The sequence below is a fragment of the Anabrus simplex genome, chromosome 1, assembly GCF_040414725.1.
Source record: "Anabrus simplex isolate iqAnaSimp1 chromosome 1, ASM4041472v1, whole genome shotgun sequence".
In the NCBI taxonomy this organism is placed as follows: domain Eukaryota; kingdom Metazoa; phylum Arthropoda; class Insecta; order Orthoptera; family Tettigoniidae; genus Anabrus; species Anabrus simplex.
Window position 1 is genome coordinate 1,642,106,282 of NC_090265.1, and position 17,599 is coordinate 1,642,123,880.

General features: G+C 39.7%; 1 protein-coding gene across 2 annotated transcripts in view; it reads left to right on the top strand.

Moving 5' to 3' along the window:
- Nucleotides 1–17,599, top strand: part of LOC136858650 (bumetanide-sensitive sodium-(potassium)-chloride cotransporter) — a 289,427-nt gene that overhangs the window by 188,456 nt on the left and 83,372 nt on the right. The window contains exon 4 of one of the 2 annotated variants that reach the window (XM_067138364.2): nt 15,179–15,274. In XM_067138364.2, the coding sequence (XP_066994465.2) occupies nt 15,179–15,274 (96 nt within the window). Of the gene's footprint in view, nt 1–10,382; nt 10,479–15,178; nt 15,275–17,599 lie in introns of both variants that reach the window. The other variant, XM_067138362.2, reaches the window with a different exon arrangement.

The following is a 17,599-nucleotide window of genomic DNA, read 5'->3' on the forward strand; positions in this document are numbered from 1 at the left end:
TTAAAAAATTAGGGCAACATGTTTTTGAACGTATGCCATGCTCCACAAAACAATACCTCACACCCAGGTATATCACCAACTAAACCTTTATTCCTTACCGTTGAAGTATACAATAGAACATCGATGGATTCGCGTTCATTTTCAGAACACAAGCGGAAATGTCCAAATAGGGGCAAAAACAAAGTGATAACAGTCCTTCAGGGTGGAATTTTATCACAGTTGGAGAGCTTCAGTGTGTGCATGTCCTCCATGAGCATTTATCACAGCTTGGCACCTACGTGGCATGCTCCGTATAAGTCGACGGAGGTCACGTTGCAGTATCAGGTACAATTCTTCAATGAGAGCCTGTTCGAGGTCTTGGAGATTCTGTGGTGGAAGAGGACTCCCACGAACAGTTCTGTCAAACCTATCCCACACATGCCCGATGGGATTAAGGTCGGGACTCACTGCTGGCCATTGCATCTCTTGAATATCCAGTTCTCGCAAGACAGCTCTGGTGATGCATGCTACATGAGCCCTGGCATTGTCGTGCATGAGTACGAATTCAGGGCCTACACCGTATGCAGCAACCAACACATGCTGTAGCAGTATCTGTTTGATATGCCGCGCAGCGGTAAGATTACCACGGACGACGACAAGACCCGTACGGCCATCAATACTGATGCCACCCCACACCATCACAGAACCTTGTCCGAATTTGTCGCCTTCCTGGACAACATTTGGCATGTACTGCTCACCACGGCGTCTCCATACACGTTGACATCCATCACGCTGTGTCAGGGGAAATCTGGACTCGTCTGTGAACAACACAGGTCTCCATTGGCGAAGTTGCCAGTTGACGTGGGTACGGGCAAACAGAAGGCGAGCTGCACAATGTTGCTGCGTTAAACGGGCCACTCGAACAGGACGTCTGGGTCGTAAGGACACTTCTCTTAACCTGTTCCTTACTGTCTGGTCACACACCGTGACTCCAGTGACCCTCCTGAGGTATTGTTGCAGTTCTCTGGCAGTTGCTGAACGACGCCACAATGCACAGATAGATATCGGTCATCCTGTGGGGTTGCCATGCGTCCACGACCTTGTCCATCCCTCCTTGTGAACTGGCCTGTCTCAGTGTAGCGATTCCACAAGTGGTGAATAACTCACGGAGAGACATTGAGATCCACAAACACGACGAAACGTCCATCCTTCCTGGATCAAAGTGACGGCCCTTGCGACTTGAACCTCGTTAAGATGTCCCATGAGATGTGCTGGTTGACGTACAACGTGCTCAAATGACCGCAGTAGTCTGTGTACCTCGCAACGTCACACAGACGCATCGCTATTCACTTTATTTTTGAGGGATCGCCTACAGTTTAATGCATGGCTACGCCTACAGATGGAGTATAACTTCGATTGGACATACCCTGAGTAGCTAAGGTCTCAAGGTATGCTGTACGACATTTGGAACCCCATCTACCAATTTAACGTTCACATACCAGACGTTACAAAACATGTTACCCTGATGTTTTTGAACTGTGTACTACAGGCCGCTGAAGGAATGCTCCGTTATATGGAGGAGCAAGATGGACCTACTATGGACATTTTTTGTTTCTCTGTCGCCTACGTCGCGAACCTCCACGAAGATCAAATGAGTGCGAGAGACCGTCAAACATCACACTTTTTTCCTACAAAGAACTGGTGATTTCTTCTCTATGGTATTTAAGATTTTTAAATTTTTAACAATATATTATATTAACAATATTTTATGTGTCCTGTATTAGGCTATAACTTCCATTAGAGTAATATACAGTAAATTATTATAAATTGTGAATAACCCACCACTTATTCCATAAAACTCAACATTTCGAAAACTCTACACCCACTTAGTCCACATTACATCGAGTTTGCAGGACTCTACTGTATTATTATTATTATTATTATTGTTACGGAGTTATCCGTGAAAGGCAGAGGTGAAAGAAGGTGCGGGCTGGAATGGGTCTAACTACAAGTCCGAAAGATGAATTACAATTTCAATAAAGGTTATATTTTCGAAACTAAACAATGGTGACATAGAATTTTGAGCATACAACAAATAACAACAAGTTAAATCAGCTACACGATCAAGAAGTCCAAGATAAGATAAAAATTTAACCACTTTCCACTAGGGAAAATAACAAAATCAGGTACCAGATTAGTTTTACAAGGAAAGCCCGAGTTTCGGGTTCTTTACAAGTTCTGGGGTCCGAGCCCCAATCTGACAATCTTTGAGCTTTAGCTCAACAATACCAAGTTACAGAATTTCAAAGGGCAGAAAACCCCTTCATTACAGGGAGCGTTAGCTCCAAAGACACATATAGGGCCTCCTAGAGGCACATCTATCACCTCAGAAAGAGCTAACCTGCTCTCAATTTCTCACGCCTGTTAAAGGCAACAACAAACATTCCTCAAAACTGCCTCTCAAGGCACAATTATAAATACACAGGAGTATCTAATACCCAACCTACGAGGCCTGAGTAGCGAATTAAAGGTTAATTAAATGGCCCAAACACAAAGATGAATGGAGGCAAGTACTTGCACTCCTACACTAAAGATTGTTAAAACCTATGTGGCGCTAGGCCGATAATACAGGGGCTAATCCCAATCTATGGAGGTGACTAGTCTGCAAAATAAATTTAACACTTTAAGAAGGAAGAGAAAAACGGTTACGAAAACGTAGTCACCTCAAATTCCAAAAATGAAGGGGAGCTCGTGAGGGTAAAGCACTCTCTATCCCCGAATTAAAGTTCAAGAAAAATGAAGTTTGCCAGAAAAAGGGTTTACATGTTTTATAATTTACATATCAAAGGTTTCGAACCTTCCCCGCGAGTTAAACTGCTGAGCAAGATGTTATACGAGTGGCCCGGAGACAAGAAAATCAGCAGTTGTATACCCTCGTGGAAAATTCGAGACCTTTCAGGAATGAGTAAACACACCCACTCAATTTTTATTGGTTGACCGCAAAAGTTACATACAAATCGATAAAGAAACACCTTATTGGTGGAAAATTAATTACAGAATTTTTGGATTGGTGAAATTCAAAACAGGCGGAAAGAAAGCTTAATATTGCCAACCCACAAAAGATAGAACAAAATTTAGTTAAGACAAAACTTATGAATACAACATTTCTCCAAGAAGGTTCATTCCTTTACACCAGAGTGCGTTATCATAGTTTTTGGTAGAGACATCTGTTAGAGAATGTCCACACTTCTTGATCAATGAAAAACAAAAGCAAATCAAAAACACACAGTGACATCTTCTGATAACCAGTAGAGTTAGTTCAGGGTTTCTCCAGTAGAGAAGTACTTTAAGGCGGAAAATTCAAATGTGCGGCGTATAGGTGTACCAATTATTATTATTATTATTATTATTATTATTATTATTATTATTATTATTATTATTATTATTATTATTATTATTATTATTATTATTATTATTATTATTATTATTATTATTATTCCGGGGTATCTGTGGAACGCAGAGGTGAAAGAAGGCGCGGGCTTGAATGGGTCTAACTACAATGTCAAGAATTGAATTAAAACTTTAACAAAGGTTATATTTCTTTATTATAAAAAAACAAACTTCACAAATTTCCACAAGGGAAAAATAACAATCAGGTACAATGCCAATCTAGAAACCAGATTACGAAAAATCCAAGATTCAGAACCTTAACACTTTGGGCTTTAAGCCCCTAGTTTTTTTACAATTTTACAAATAATAGAAGAATTGTTTAGTTAAGGGCAGAAATCCCCTAATTCATGCAGCACTTGCTCCCCAAAATACAATTTCTAGCCTTCTAGAGGCACTCTTTACAATTACAAAACTTGAAAAAGAGCTAACAGGCTCTCGGTTCCATACTGCCTACTCAAGGCAACGTTACATCAATCTCGGGTCTCTCAAACCACCATTTACAAATGGACTTATTTTTACAGGGGTATTAAATACCCAACCTACTGGGCCTTCGTGGAATAAGAATAACAGGTTAAATCAATGGTCTGAACACAAAACGAATGGAGGCGTATACTTGCACTCCTAGATATGAACACTAAAAGAACCTAAGAGGCTCTAGGCCGATGAAACGGAGGCTATTCCCAAACTACTGAGGTGACTCGTATAGAAATTACTTTAACACATTACACGCAGAAAACCGTTACAAAACGAAGTCACCTCAAACCAAGATGAAGGGGAGCTCGAGAGGGTACATCACTCTCTATCCCCGATTTATAGTTAAAGACTTTATGAAATTTCTAAAGTTTTACATTAGTCGAAAGAAAGTTTACATTTTAGAAAAGTATGTTAGATAGTTAAAGATTCGGACCTTTCCCTAGGATTAAACTGCGGAGGTAGCAAGAAAGAATAAAGTTATGTGGCCATTACCTTGAAGATGTTCTAGTTGCCGACGAAAGAGGCCGCCCGCCTCCTGCTTAACACGCACACTCAGAAAGATGACGATGAATTGGCCAAGAAACGTGAAAATCCGCAGTTTATAAACCCTCAGGGAAGGTTCGAGATCATTCAAGACTAAACTAGCCACACCCTCTCAATTTTATTGGATGAATTCAAAGTAACACTCAGAATCGAACAAGAAGCCTGTGATAGGTTGAAAATTAATTACAGAAATTAGGGACTGGCTAGATTCAAAACTGGCGGAAAGAAAATGGAATATTGCCAACCCAAAAATAAATGAACATCAGGAAAAAAACTTAGAAATACAAAAGTTCTTTAAATTATAAGTGTTACGGGGTTACCCGTGGACTGCAGAGGTGAAAGGAGGTGCGGGCTGGAATGGGTCTAACTACAATGCCGAAAGATGAATTAAAATTTCAATAAAGGTTATATTTTCAATAAGCAACAAGATTTAACAAATTTTCACTAGGTGAAATAACAATTAAAAAAACACAGGTACAATGATAACTTTACAAACAAAAGCACAAGTTCAGGGGTCTTTCCAAATTCTGAGCTTTGAGCCCCAATTTCACAATCCTTGAGCAACTAGCCCAACTTTACCAAATCACACATTTGATCAAAGGGCAGAAAACCCCTTCATTCAAGGAGCATTAGCTCCAAAAACCATATCTGGCCTCCTAGAGGCTCTTTACCACATCAGAAAGAGCTGACCTGCTCTCAATTTTCCAAACTTATTAAAGGCAATGCCAGGCTTTTACACATGATTGCCATCAAGGCACAACTTACAATGAAACAGAGCTATCTAGTACCCAGCCTACTGGGCCTTAATAGAAAAACAACAGGTTAACTTAAATGGCCCTAAATGCAAAAAGAATGGAGGCATGTATCAGCACTCCCAAATACACATTTTAAAACCTAAGAGGCACTAGGCCGATGACACAGGGGCTATTCCCAAACTAGGGAGGTGACTCATATAAGAAAATTTTTAACACATTAAGGAAGAGTAGAAAATCGGTTATGAAAACTTAGTCACCTCCAATCAAATGAAGGGGAGCTCGAGAGAGTAAAGCACTCTCTATCCCCGAATTACAGTTAAAGATAAATGAAGTTTTACAAAGACTGAAAAAGGTTTACATATTTCAAGAGACAGGTTACATATTAAAGGTTTCGGACCTGGCCCGCGGGTTAAACTGCTGAGCTAGCAAGAAATAAAGATGTTGAACGGCCATTACCTTGTTGAAGAGCTGCTGCCTGAAGGAAGAGGCACTACCCGCCCCCTGCTACACTTCCATACACTAAGCTAGATGTTGTTGAAGTGGCAACGAGCAGTGAAAATCAGCAGTTTTTAAACCCTCGGGGAAATTTCGAGACCTTTTATGAATAATTAAGACACACCCACTCAACTTTATTGGGTAGCTTAGAGTTACACATCAACATCGAAGAAGAAAGACATGATTGGTCAAAAAATAATTAAAGAAATTCGGGATTGGCTAAGTTCAAAACAGGCAGAAAGAAAGATTAATATTGCCAACCCATAAATGAAAGAACAAAATTTAGTAAAGACAAAAACTTCTGAATACAACATTTCTTCAAGAAAGTTCTTTCACTTTGCACCAGAGGGCATGGTCATACATTTTTTGTGGTGTTATCTGTAGAAAAATTTTCAAACTTCTTGATGTAGAGCAAACAAAACAAGGAGAAATTCAGTCAGTTTAGGAAACTTCACAATAACAAAATTACTCAATATTTTAGTGGTGACATCTTCTGATTAAAGTTCTAAGTTCCTGTTGTATTAGTTTCCACTTTGTTCGATAGAGGAGTTCATTAAGGCGCTTATTTTGAATGTGTAGCATTGGGGTGTACCTCCTGGTATTATTATTATTATTATTATTATTATTATTATTATTATTATTATTATTATTATTATTATTATTATTATTACATAGGTGCAGGAGTTCAAAACGTCTTCTTTTTCCCAATACTATTAAGATTAGGACAAAATACAACAAATCGTATCCAATTCCACTGCTTTTACTCTTAGAATGTGGTCTGCCAATCCTAGGGCTACCATATTTCTGAAAGAAAAAGCCGAGGACAATTTTGACGTTTTGGTAACACTTAACCTTACCTTATGAATATAACTTGCTAGGCAGTAGATGAAAATGGTCCAGCAAAGACCAGCCCAGCTATGGGCTCCTTCATGTGCCATGTGTATTTTTCTGAGGATGCAGTGTTTGTATGATATTAGCATCATTTATTATTAGTTCATAAGAGTCACTGCAGTTGTAGTCATGTAGTCACAGCTGAACTACATTTTTAGTCAAGATTTCACACTTTCCGTTGCCGTGCTGCCTTTTTTCTGTTCCGCAAAAGTTCTTCATAAGTGAGAAGAATCTTTTTAAAATGCTGATGTTCCACAATTTTGAGGAGATTAGGAATAGGTCTATTAGTATTCAAAGTATTTGAGGAAACTGGAAATTCTGACCCATTTCTGTGACAATTCCATGAGTTTAATTCACCCAATTTGTCAGATTTTGAATTAAGAATCTTATTTACTGTATCGAACAAGTCTGTATCATTTAAAAAAGAAAAAATTAGAATTAATGTTTCAGTTGTTGTTACTGGCAGAGGTTCTAACCTCTGACAACCATAAACTGTTGTTTGGCAATTTTATCTAATTGGATAGTCAGAAAAACCGTTTTCTAGCCAAAATACCATATATGGAATACCAGTATTATAGAACAAAGTCCAAACAACTCAGTTAAAAGTACCCTCAGTTAACTCGGATACGTGCAGGAGCAAGGAATATGATATGGGCTCGCCTGCCAAAATGAAAATTCGGGCCCCCTAAAATAAAATGTAAAACCTATCAATAACTAATATACTTTTAATGACATAAAGTAGAAGTAGTGCAATATATAGCTAAGTTATACAGACGAAGAGGGGCTGTCTGGCTGAGGCGGTAGGTTCACCCGAGAGGACATGGGTTTGATTCCCCGCCAGGAAGTAAAAAAATTTAAGAAATGAGATTTCCACTTCTGGCGGTGCACAAGGCCTTGCGGTTCACTCAGCCTACACCAAAAATTAGTACCAGGATAATTCCTGGGGGAAAGGTAGCCGGGCGTAGAGCTAACCACTCTACCCCCACCAAGTGCCGAGGTTACGGATAGTGGAAGCCTTTACCTTCCACTGCTCCAAGGGCCTTCATGGCCTGTACGGAAATGACTTTGGTTTGCTTTATACAAACGAAGGGATTAGTCATTATTTTAAAATTGTAAAAAACAATGTTTAATAGGTTTTATTTGTTTGCCTCCGTGGTTTAACGCCTAAGTTTCTGAACTGCCAACCGTGCACCACTTAGGTGTTCATATTTAACTTTAATTGGTTTCGTTTCTTAGTTTCTTCTTCTTCTTTATCTGTTTACCCTCCAGGGTCGGCTTTTCCCTTGGACTCAGCGAGGGATCCCACCTCTACTGACTCAAGGGCAGTGTCCAGGAGCTTCAGACTCTGGGTTGGGGTATACAACTGGGGAGAATGACCAGTACTTTGCCCAGGCGGCCTCACCTGGTATGCTGAACAGTAGCCTTGCAGGGGGATGGGAAGATTGGAAGGGATCGACAAGAAAAAGGGAAGGAAGCGGCCGTGGCTTTAAGTTAGGTACCATCCTGGCATTTGCCTGGAGGAAAAGTGGGAAACCACAGAAAACCACTTCCAGGATGGCTGAGGTGGGAATCGAACCCACCTCTACTCAGTTGATCTCCCGAGGCTGAGTTTCTTAGTAACTACAGAGCTATATTCCATAGGCGATACCGGTCTCAGTTATAACTTATTCGATTAGAGCACAGAAAAATATATGAACAAAATTAAATTAAATAACTGTTCAAATATAGTTTGAAAAATATCAAACTGCACAACTAATAGGCCTAGTCTATTATTAACTTCACGCAGAGAGAGCTCGTTCAAAATTGGATTGACTGATTGTTACTACACCAACTTTTATTGGCACTGTTTTCTAATAGAGTGTGACAGAAGATAAATGTTCAGCAAAATTTGTGCATAATAGATCTCAGATGCATTAACACGTCAAGAGAGTATAATTTTCCAAACAAAATGTGGTATTTTGATATTAATTTTCATTGGTATATAATTATTTTTTAATAATTAGGTGCAAGTCTTACGTGAGAGAGTGTGTTGCGGTGTTATGAGAGACGGCAAGGGCTTTGCTGTATTACACCAACATAACACACTGCTGCTGGATGCAACCAAGTGGCAATTCCTCCATGAAAAAGAAATTGTAAAAAATAATTATTTCGACTGTTGTTTCTTTGCGAGGAGTCTGTGGGGCCCCTTAGGGGTCTGGACCCATCTGCATTGTACGGTTTGGGGTCGATGACCTTAGATGTTAGGCCCTTTTAAACAACAAACTTCATCATCAGCATTGCAGGCTCTGCAGGCCCTAACGTTACGCTCCTGGACACTATGACAGTTCATGATAAACGAGGACGTTTCAGTGGCGGTTTCTGGCCTTGTTGCAGGTTTGAGCAACCAGCACTTTTTATGTTCTTTTAATAAAAGATTTAAAGTTATTCTTTCTGAGCAGTGACGGTGGTGCGTATTTGGTTTGCCACCAAACGACTGAATGCATGCTCCATTCATTTCTCATGCACGCGCATCTCGCTAGCTTCGGCACTGCTGGTGTACAGTAGTAAAGATTTGTCCTGAGAAATCGTTTCGCAGTTGACTCAAAATCCTTTATCGGTGGATGCAGAGTGGGTCTCGGCCCAGAAGTGGCCACGGTTGGTCCATGGTCCAACAGCTCTGCACTCCGACCGGCCTACCGAGCAGAGGAAGGGTGGCCACGGCTCTACCGTGGCTCTACGCCTCTGCATTCAGGATCGGGACAGGGCTGGACCTCGCGGCTGGCCCCAACTGTCGGCTGTCCTGAGAATGGCTTTCCGTGGTTTTTCATTCTCCTGCACTAAGGCGAATGCCGGCACAGTTCCTAGTATAGGCCACGGCCGCCAACCCCCTCACCTTCTCCGAGTATTTCCTTCACCGTAACAAATCTCCCGGCTGAGAGACGGCGTCACTGTCTAAGAGGCCCGCCTCCCCCTTCAGGGAAGGAATGAAAACATTCTAGTAGTAGTCAAAATCCTTGTGGATAGCAGTCAGGTGTGTGCATTGTTGCTGTTTTTTAATTCAACTGTGACTCAAGTAGTGCATTTCCATAATGAATTTAGTGTCCAATTTGCTGAGAAAACACTTCAGTTTGCATTCAGCAATAGAGAAGATAGCAGCACATCCCACACCAGGAATAAATATATAAAATACTGTACAGAATAAAAGCAGACAGTTTACATGTAAATTCAATTCACTTGTTTATGATAAACATAGCTGGATTTGTAGCTGTGGAATGAACAATTTATTTAACTGTTTACCATGCTTGTCTAGCAGGGAGGGTGAATGGACCAAATCAAGAATGACATATTTAAATAATCTAATAAATACAATTTAAAAAAGCACAAAACCTTGAAGGCACACATTAAAAATGCCTTAACCTTATTGTTGTCTGCAAAATTGAACACTGCTGAACAGTTGAACAGTGAATTCGGAAAATCAGTGTATATGCATGATGGAAAGGTTAAAAAAAACTACTGTAATCTTGTAGACATTTGTTTTATTTGTGATTTCATTGTAAAGAAAAACTTTCTTGATCTTATGTCCAGAATTTAAAATTTACACATACATTTAAATTAAACTGCAACCTTCTATAAACCAGCACCGGAATGTATGGTTGCCCAAACCAACCCTGCTTCTCTTCGTCTTTGTGTTTGCTATGTCTGTGAAACAGGTATCATTCACAATTTCTTTCTCAGTACTCCATTGTCCAATACTTTTCAGATTATATTATAAACAGTATTCCAGAAAAAACATTGTTGTGCTTAATAATTTTTCAGGGGAAGGTGCAGCTGTGATGATCCTGGCAAATATTGTAACTCTTTTGACCACTCTATCTATGTCTGCAGTGTGTACTAATGGACAAATCAAAGGAGGTAAGGCTACGTCTTCTCTTCAATGGCTGGAGGATGGAACCGCTGCTTTTTTCTTCAATGTCTGTCACTTTCAGAAACACAGATGCACTCTGATTCACACTGCTGTTAAACATTTTCCACTTTAGGGAAGGCACCTGTGATTGGCTTTGTATGCAGCTTCTAGTATTAAAACACTGTGCATGAAGTACGTGTATGCACTGGAGTTCTGTTGGATGTTGGAATGCCTTGCTGAAGAATAACCACAAGTTGTTTTTGTTTTGTTTTCTTGTTGTCTGAAAGGGTGAGAAATAAATGAGATAATTTACAAAATATTGATTTTATTCTCGTTAAAAAGTTTTGAATGTTTGTATAATATAGAAACGTTACAAGTTGGATGATGTGGAGAACTGAAATCTGCAGGCATTATTATGCATACGCAGGGCTTTATCTGGAAAATTTGAGCTACTGGTGCTCACTTATGTCGGCCCCTTACTGTAGTGGTAGCGTGCCTGCGTCTCACCCGGAGGCCCCAGGTTTGATTCCCGGATCTGAGGGCTGGTTCAAGGTCCACTGAGCCTACGTAATTATAACTGAGGTGCTATCTGACAGTGAGCTAATGGCCCCTCTCTAGAAAGCCGAAAATAACGGCCGAGAGGATTTGCTGTGCTGACCACGTCAAACAAAGTGAATGTTTTTAAGAAGATCATGATTTTATTATTAGTTTTGTTTAATTTTAATGATTATTCAAACCAAATTGCATCATATTTTAGCAATCCAAAGTTTAATAATTGCAAGTCTTGGACAATATGGACTCGGAAATAGTATAATTATAATATGGTTTTTAAATCTTTATCATAGTTTTTATAATGCGTGTGACATAGATAAACTTATATATGTTTGCCAATGTTTCCAGTGTATATCAGCTGATGATGATGCAATATAAAGCGTCGAAACTAGTCGTGATAAAATAAATATACATGTTGTAATTTCATCTTAACAACATTTTTGGTATTGAATAAGGTGGATACGAATTTTAATAAATTGTGACCACATGACACCTTGTAATCTGCAGGCCTTCGGGCTCAGCAACGGTCACTTGGTAGGCCATGGCCCTTCAGGGCTGTTGTGTCATGGGGTTTCATTTGAGTTGGTCTGGTACTCACTTAAATTTTCAGCATTTTCCACTTGGATTGGTGGTGGTGATTATTGCTTTGAGAGAAAGTACAACTGGCTCCTCCAGGAATGAAGATTTTGGTAAAAGAGAGAGAAGGGCCATGAAGAGCATAACAATGAAAGACTCGCTGGGCCTCCCTAATACTATCAGAGTCAGAGGAGAACAAGGCTTGACCAAGGGAGGTCGGATAGGAAAGATGAACGCGAGGAGCTTGGCACAAGTTCCAAATGGATTCACAGGGGTGAGATTCTGTTCTCATTATTTTTCGGGAGTTGGGGTCACCTGCTGAATGTCGTCCAGGGTTGAAAACTTCAAGCAGTGTACCTAGAGTCCATACTTGTTGGCAATGTACATACCGTATATACGTGAATAATCCTTGCCATCGAATAAAGCCCGCACACTAATTTTAGGAGGAAAAGTTTTGAAAGAAATATTTTGTGTGTGTTTGTGTAGCTTCGTTAAATACAGTAAGTTTATCTCATCGGTTTGCCGAAGGCACGCCCAGCTTATCTGCCTCCAGGTGACTAATCACTTCCCGTCTCACAGCACAGCGACAGCCTGAGAATACCCGCACTTCACAGTTCACATCCGTACTTGGAACATGTATTAAATGTTGATCTGTCCTCCAACTGTTCTCGAGTTTTAAAGTGTTACTTTGGAGTACAATTCGTATATTGCCTCCACATGTGTACACGGTAGAGGAAAGGGTATTTGTGTATGATAATTATGTGAAAACAGAGTCTTGCAGAGAAGTCGTTAGGCGATTTGTATCACAATTTCCAGGTGTACGCCCTCCACATAGAGAGACCGTGCGGAAACTCGTAAACAAATTGAAAAGAACTGGTTCTTTACTCGATAAGAAGCGAAGTGTTACAAAATGTGTACTTAATGAGGAAAAAAGTAAATGAAATACGCATACGCATACAAAAATCCCTAAGACGACTTGGACAAGAAGCCAGGGTTTCCAAGAGCTCAGCATCGCGGGGTAGGAAAATGTTAAGGTACAAGCTTATTTCCTTCATTCTTAATTACTTTCTTCTTAATCTGTTTACCCCCCAGTGTTGGTTTTTTTCCTCGGACTCAGGGAGGGATCCCATCTCTACCACCTCAAGGGAAATTTGATTGATCCATCTTTTTTTCAATACATAATATGTTGTTAATATAGTCACAACATTTTTTATTCAGTACCGGTTTCGGTGTCTATGGACACCATCATCAGCTGAAACAGGTTGTATGAACAAAGATATACAAGTACATAGTACATATAATAGACCCTCAGTAATAAGTGACATTAATAGGATGAAGTAAAAATACAATGATTAAAAGAATATAAACAAGTTATGTGCTTATTGGTCAAAGTATAAAATGAAAGTGAAGATATTAACAAATATTTAAAGACTTGATCACTTTGGAATGGTTAAAAAGTCTCAAGCGTAGCACTGCTAAACACTAGGTAAAAATAAAACATGGACATCCAAAAACTGACATAGGATGCAGTCCTTCCACAGAGTATTGATAATAAAGTAACATAAGTAAGTTTGATGGTGGCTTGTAACATCAACTCGTAAAAAGAAGCCATTCATTTATGAGGTACTCAAAGAAGTGGATTATATTGCAGGCAAAGAGAAAGTGGATATATGGCCAGAAAGTTCTCGATCCAATTCGGAACCTTAAGTATGAAAAGAAAGTTAAGAGTTAAAATGAGATATTGGAAATAGGTGTAGGTTTTCAATGGCAGGTGTAAATTAAGAAGCGCTGGACTTTATTCAGGATTTTGATTGGTGGTGATTATTGTTTAAGAGGTATTACAACTTGGCAAACATGGAAGCCATTTGACACAATGAAGAATGAAGGAATCGGTAAAAGAGATCGAAGGGCCATGAAGGGTGTGAAAATGAAAGACTCCTGAGGACTTGCAAACCTAATAGCATAGGGAGTCTTTCATTTTGACAAAATTGGAGATTTTGCAACAACAAGGAGTGTTGGTGGATTCGATGTGGCAGTGGAGCTTGTGGTCTTGTTAGCCATCAGCAACTTTGATCTGCTTCAAAGACAATTTTTATAATCTCCAACACATGAGTGACTCACTGCAAACCTCTTTTGTAGGACAATAGAGCGCACTAGGCAAGATATGTACCTTCACTTGTATAAATGCCAACCTTTTGCTTTTATATCAAAATTAAGTTTCAGACAGGTACTATAATTAAATTTCATTGCAAATATTAAAGTATTCAATTTCTTTAGGCCTTTTCAGTCATGAAATCAGCAGCATTTTGCCCCAGTGTGTTGGATTGTCAAACCTTTCCTAAAGAGCTAAAAATTCTTTCTTTCTTTTTCTGCATGGCGCAACAGCCTACCAAGTCCAAAGTTCTGCAGATTACAAGATGTCATGTGGTCATCACGATGAATCCTCTTTGCCGTTATTATTGGCTTTCTAGACTGGGGCCGCCATCTCAAAATGAGATTGATCCTCAAAAAAATATTGTAATAACAAAGGCCCCTCTAAAGAATCAGAGAAACAAGGAAATGCCATTTGGCTCTTGTTTCAATGACGGTGAAATCCTGACATTCACCTCCCCACAGTAGAGAGGGGGCAACGACTGCATATAAAAATAATATTTTATATGCAGGCGGCTAACGAATGAAGGGACTGATTATCTCCCTGTAAAAGGAGATCTCCTATACCAAATGCCAACAGTCTCTTTGAGAGTGGATGAGTGGGTATGGGTAAGGGCACTCTATTGTTCTGGGGAAAATAAATTGTCCCCAAAGGGGGGGGGGGGGGAACCAGTTTGGTCAATGGCATTAGGATGCAGAAGGAAACGGGAAACCACTGCATTAAAGGTCCTGAGAGATATTCCAATTCCAGTTGTGGACAATTCACCAAGGAATGAAGCATTTAAAAATGAAAAGCATATCCAGGAATTCACGGCATTGTGACAGACTATGCAGATTTATGTTGTACTGATTCTAATCTATGGATAGAGGTCTGCTGAGAAGGATTCCATATAGGAGTACAGTATTCTAGTATAGGGCGTACCATAGATACATACAGCAATCGATAGGTAGCTAAGTTTGAAAATTCTCTGGAATATCTAGTAATGCAACCCAATCTTTGTAATGATTTCTTACAAATATTTTCAATATATTCATTAAATGATAGGTTTCAACTTAATAAAATACCAAGGTCATTAACTTGTGAGACAGGAGCTAGAATGTTGTTGTTACTAAATTTGTACTGAAATGATATTTTCATATATTTCACAAATGCTCATTTATGTTTGTATGTTTTTCATCTTTTAATGCATCTTGATAAATACTTTGGTGCATTGTAAACTACTTACCTCTATATAGATATGTAATTATGGCATGTCTATATGTCTGTGGCATGCTGAAAATTTCTGTAATTTTCACAGCTCTATTTAGCATTTTAGTAGCCTTGCTGTAGGTGTGCTCTCCTTACATCTTGGCTCTTGTTCCCCACACAGCCACCTGTGGATCACTTCTATATGCATCATTTGAAGCACTCTGTGGCATGTGATTTCAGTCATGGGGCTTCTGACAATTTGCCTCTCAAACCTTGTGACTATAATAACATCAGTCTCCATGTCTGCAGTCAGCACAAATGGAGAAGTAGGAGCAGGTAAAATAGAATACTACTTTCAACCTAACTAGGTTATACACTGTCCAAAAAAGTGAGCGGAACATATATTTGAACTGTGGGTATGTTACAGTATTTTGGACACAGTTGGTATTAGTAGCCTTATTGCATAGACTGAGAAATTGTGTATTCAAAGCAGGAATCGTCTGATTCATATTGTCTCTATAATCTTAGCCCTGGAGTGCAGTGCCAGGAGACCCCTCAAAACGAAGTTAATACCCATCTGTCGCTGTGTCGTAGCGAGGTAAACAGGCTGAAGTTGTCATCTGCAGAATTCATATACCTTCAAGTATGTAAAGTGAGGCATCTTAACGACAGGCGGTACAAGTCGCAAGAGCAGTCACTTTGATCCAGGAAGGCTAGACTTTTTATCATGTTGTTGAGGACTTCATTATCTCCCCGTCTGTCTTTTATCAATTATGTAATCAGTATGAGATGGAGTTAGTTCACCAGGCGGTTTGGACAAGGTCGTCGACACATCACAACCCAAAATGACTACTGACGTCTGGTCATTTCTACGTTGTATTGTTGTACCGCCAGTGCCAAGAAACTGCAACAAGTCCTCAGAAGGGCAACAGGAGACACATATCCAATCAGACTGTATGGAACAGGTTACATGATCCAGACAACCTGCTCAAGTGCCTCACTTAATTGCAGCAACATGGAGCAGCTCGTCTTCTGTTCCCCCATCAATTGGCAACCTCATAATTTGAAAGCTGTATTGTTCACAGACAAGTCATGATTTCCCTGGACTCAAAGTGATGATGGCCAAGTATGCGTATGGAAAGGCCCGGGTGAATTTTACTTGCCAAATCTTGTACAGTAAGTAGACAGATTTAGACAAGGTCCTGTGATGGTGTAGGGTGGCAATCATACAGATCTTGTCATTGTCCATGACTAACTTACCGCCAGGGAGTGCCTTAGCTAGATCTTGTTAGACCATGTGGTGGTTGCTGCATACAATATTGATCTTGAATCCTTTCCCATGCACAACAGTGCAAAGGTGCATGCAGCAAACACCAGGGACATCTTGAGAAGGCTTTACATTCAAGTGATGGAATGGCCAGCAGTGAGTCCTAACCTGAATCTCATTGAGAACATGTGGAACATGCAGCATGCTTGGCAGACATGATCATGGTTGTCCTGTTGCACTACAGACTCTCCAGGAACTCTCACACGATCTCGTTGAAGAATGGAAATAGATACCATAGAGTGACCTCCATGGACTTGTACAGAGTATATCGCATAGGTGTCAGACTGTGATAGATGCTTACAGAGAGCATACATAGTACCAAATCTCTTAAACTTGAAACCAAACTGGGTGGCTGGACTGCCACTTTGTTTTTGATACTGTTTGGACATTTCAGTTTGTTTAGTAAAAATCAAATCACCATCAAATGGTGTTTTGTTGCATAATTTTTCTGTAAAGAATACAGGTATATCTGGTAGCATTGCTAGTTGTCAGTTATTGTCCTTTGCAGTATAGCATATGTTCAAGAATGTGTTCCACTAATTCTTTTGGACAGTGTATTTTAAAATGATGTCATATTATTTCCATTGCTCATCATCAGCATATCCTTTTCCCAGCCCCAACTGGGTTGGGATGTTATTAGTACCTTTTCATCTTCCTCTATCTAACCACCATTTCTGCTCCTAAACAGTTTTCCAATCCATTTTCCTTCTCATTATGCCGTTCTTGGTTGGATCCTACCACCTTGGTCTGGGATCCCTTGTTCTCCATCCTTCACTCTCATCCATTTGAATATCCTTTCCTCTTCCATATTCTTAAGTTTTTAAGCAAGTCAGCTGCAAGAGAAGTGAGGTGACTCTCAATCCACCACTCCTAGCCCTTTAATGAGCAATAAGATCCACAACAACCGAAAGAACGATCTTGAGAAGTCCCCTCTTCCGACCCACACAACAGCAGGCAGCCCTGTTTTACCTATGGTAATTTTAATCAACACAAGGCAACGAAGAAGAAAAGGTCAGACAACTGACCACATCATCATCCCATGAAAACCACAACTGAATTTTTATCTCAAAAACGAACAACACAAAAAAAAAACCTGACAATTGAGTCAGTGAAGTATCCATAGGTTGCACACATATTGGACATTATAGAATGAACAATCCACGCCAGCCCAGCATCATTATAAGTAACATTGGATTGAACTAATACGAAGGGTATTCTATATTGTTTTACACTTTATTTTTTTCTACCCAAATGAAGTACATTACACATCAGTTGTTACATCCACCTTCTCAACATAATCTCGTTATAACTGTATGCACTTTTGCCATCTATGT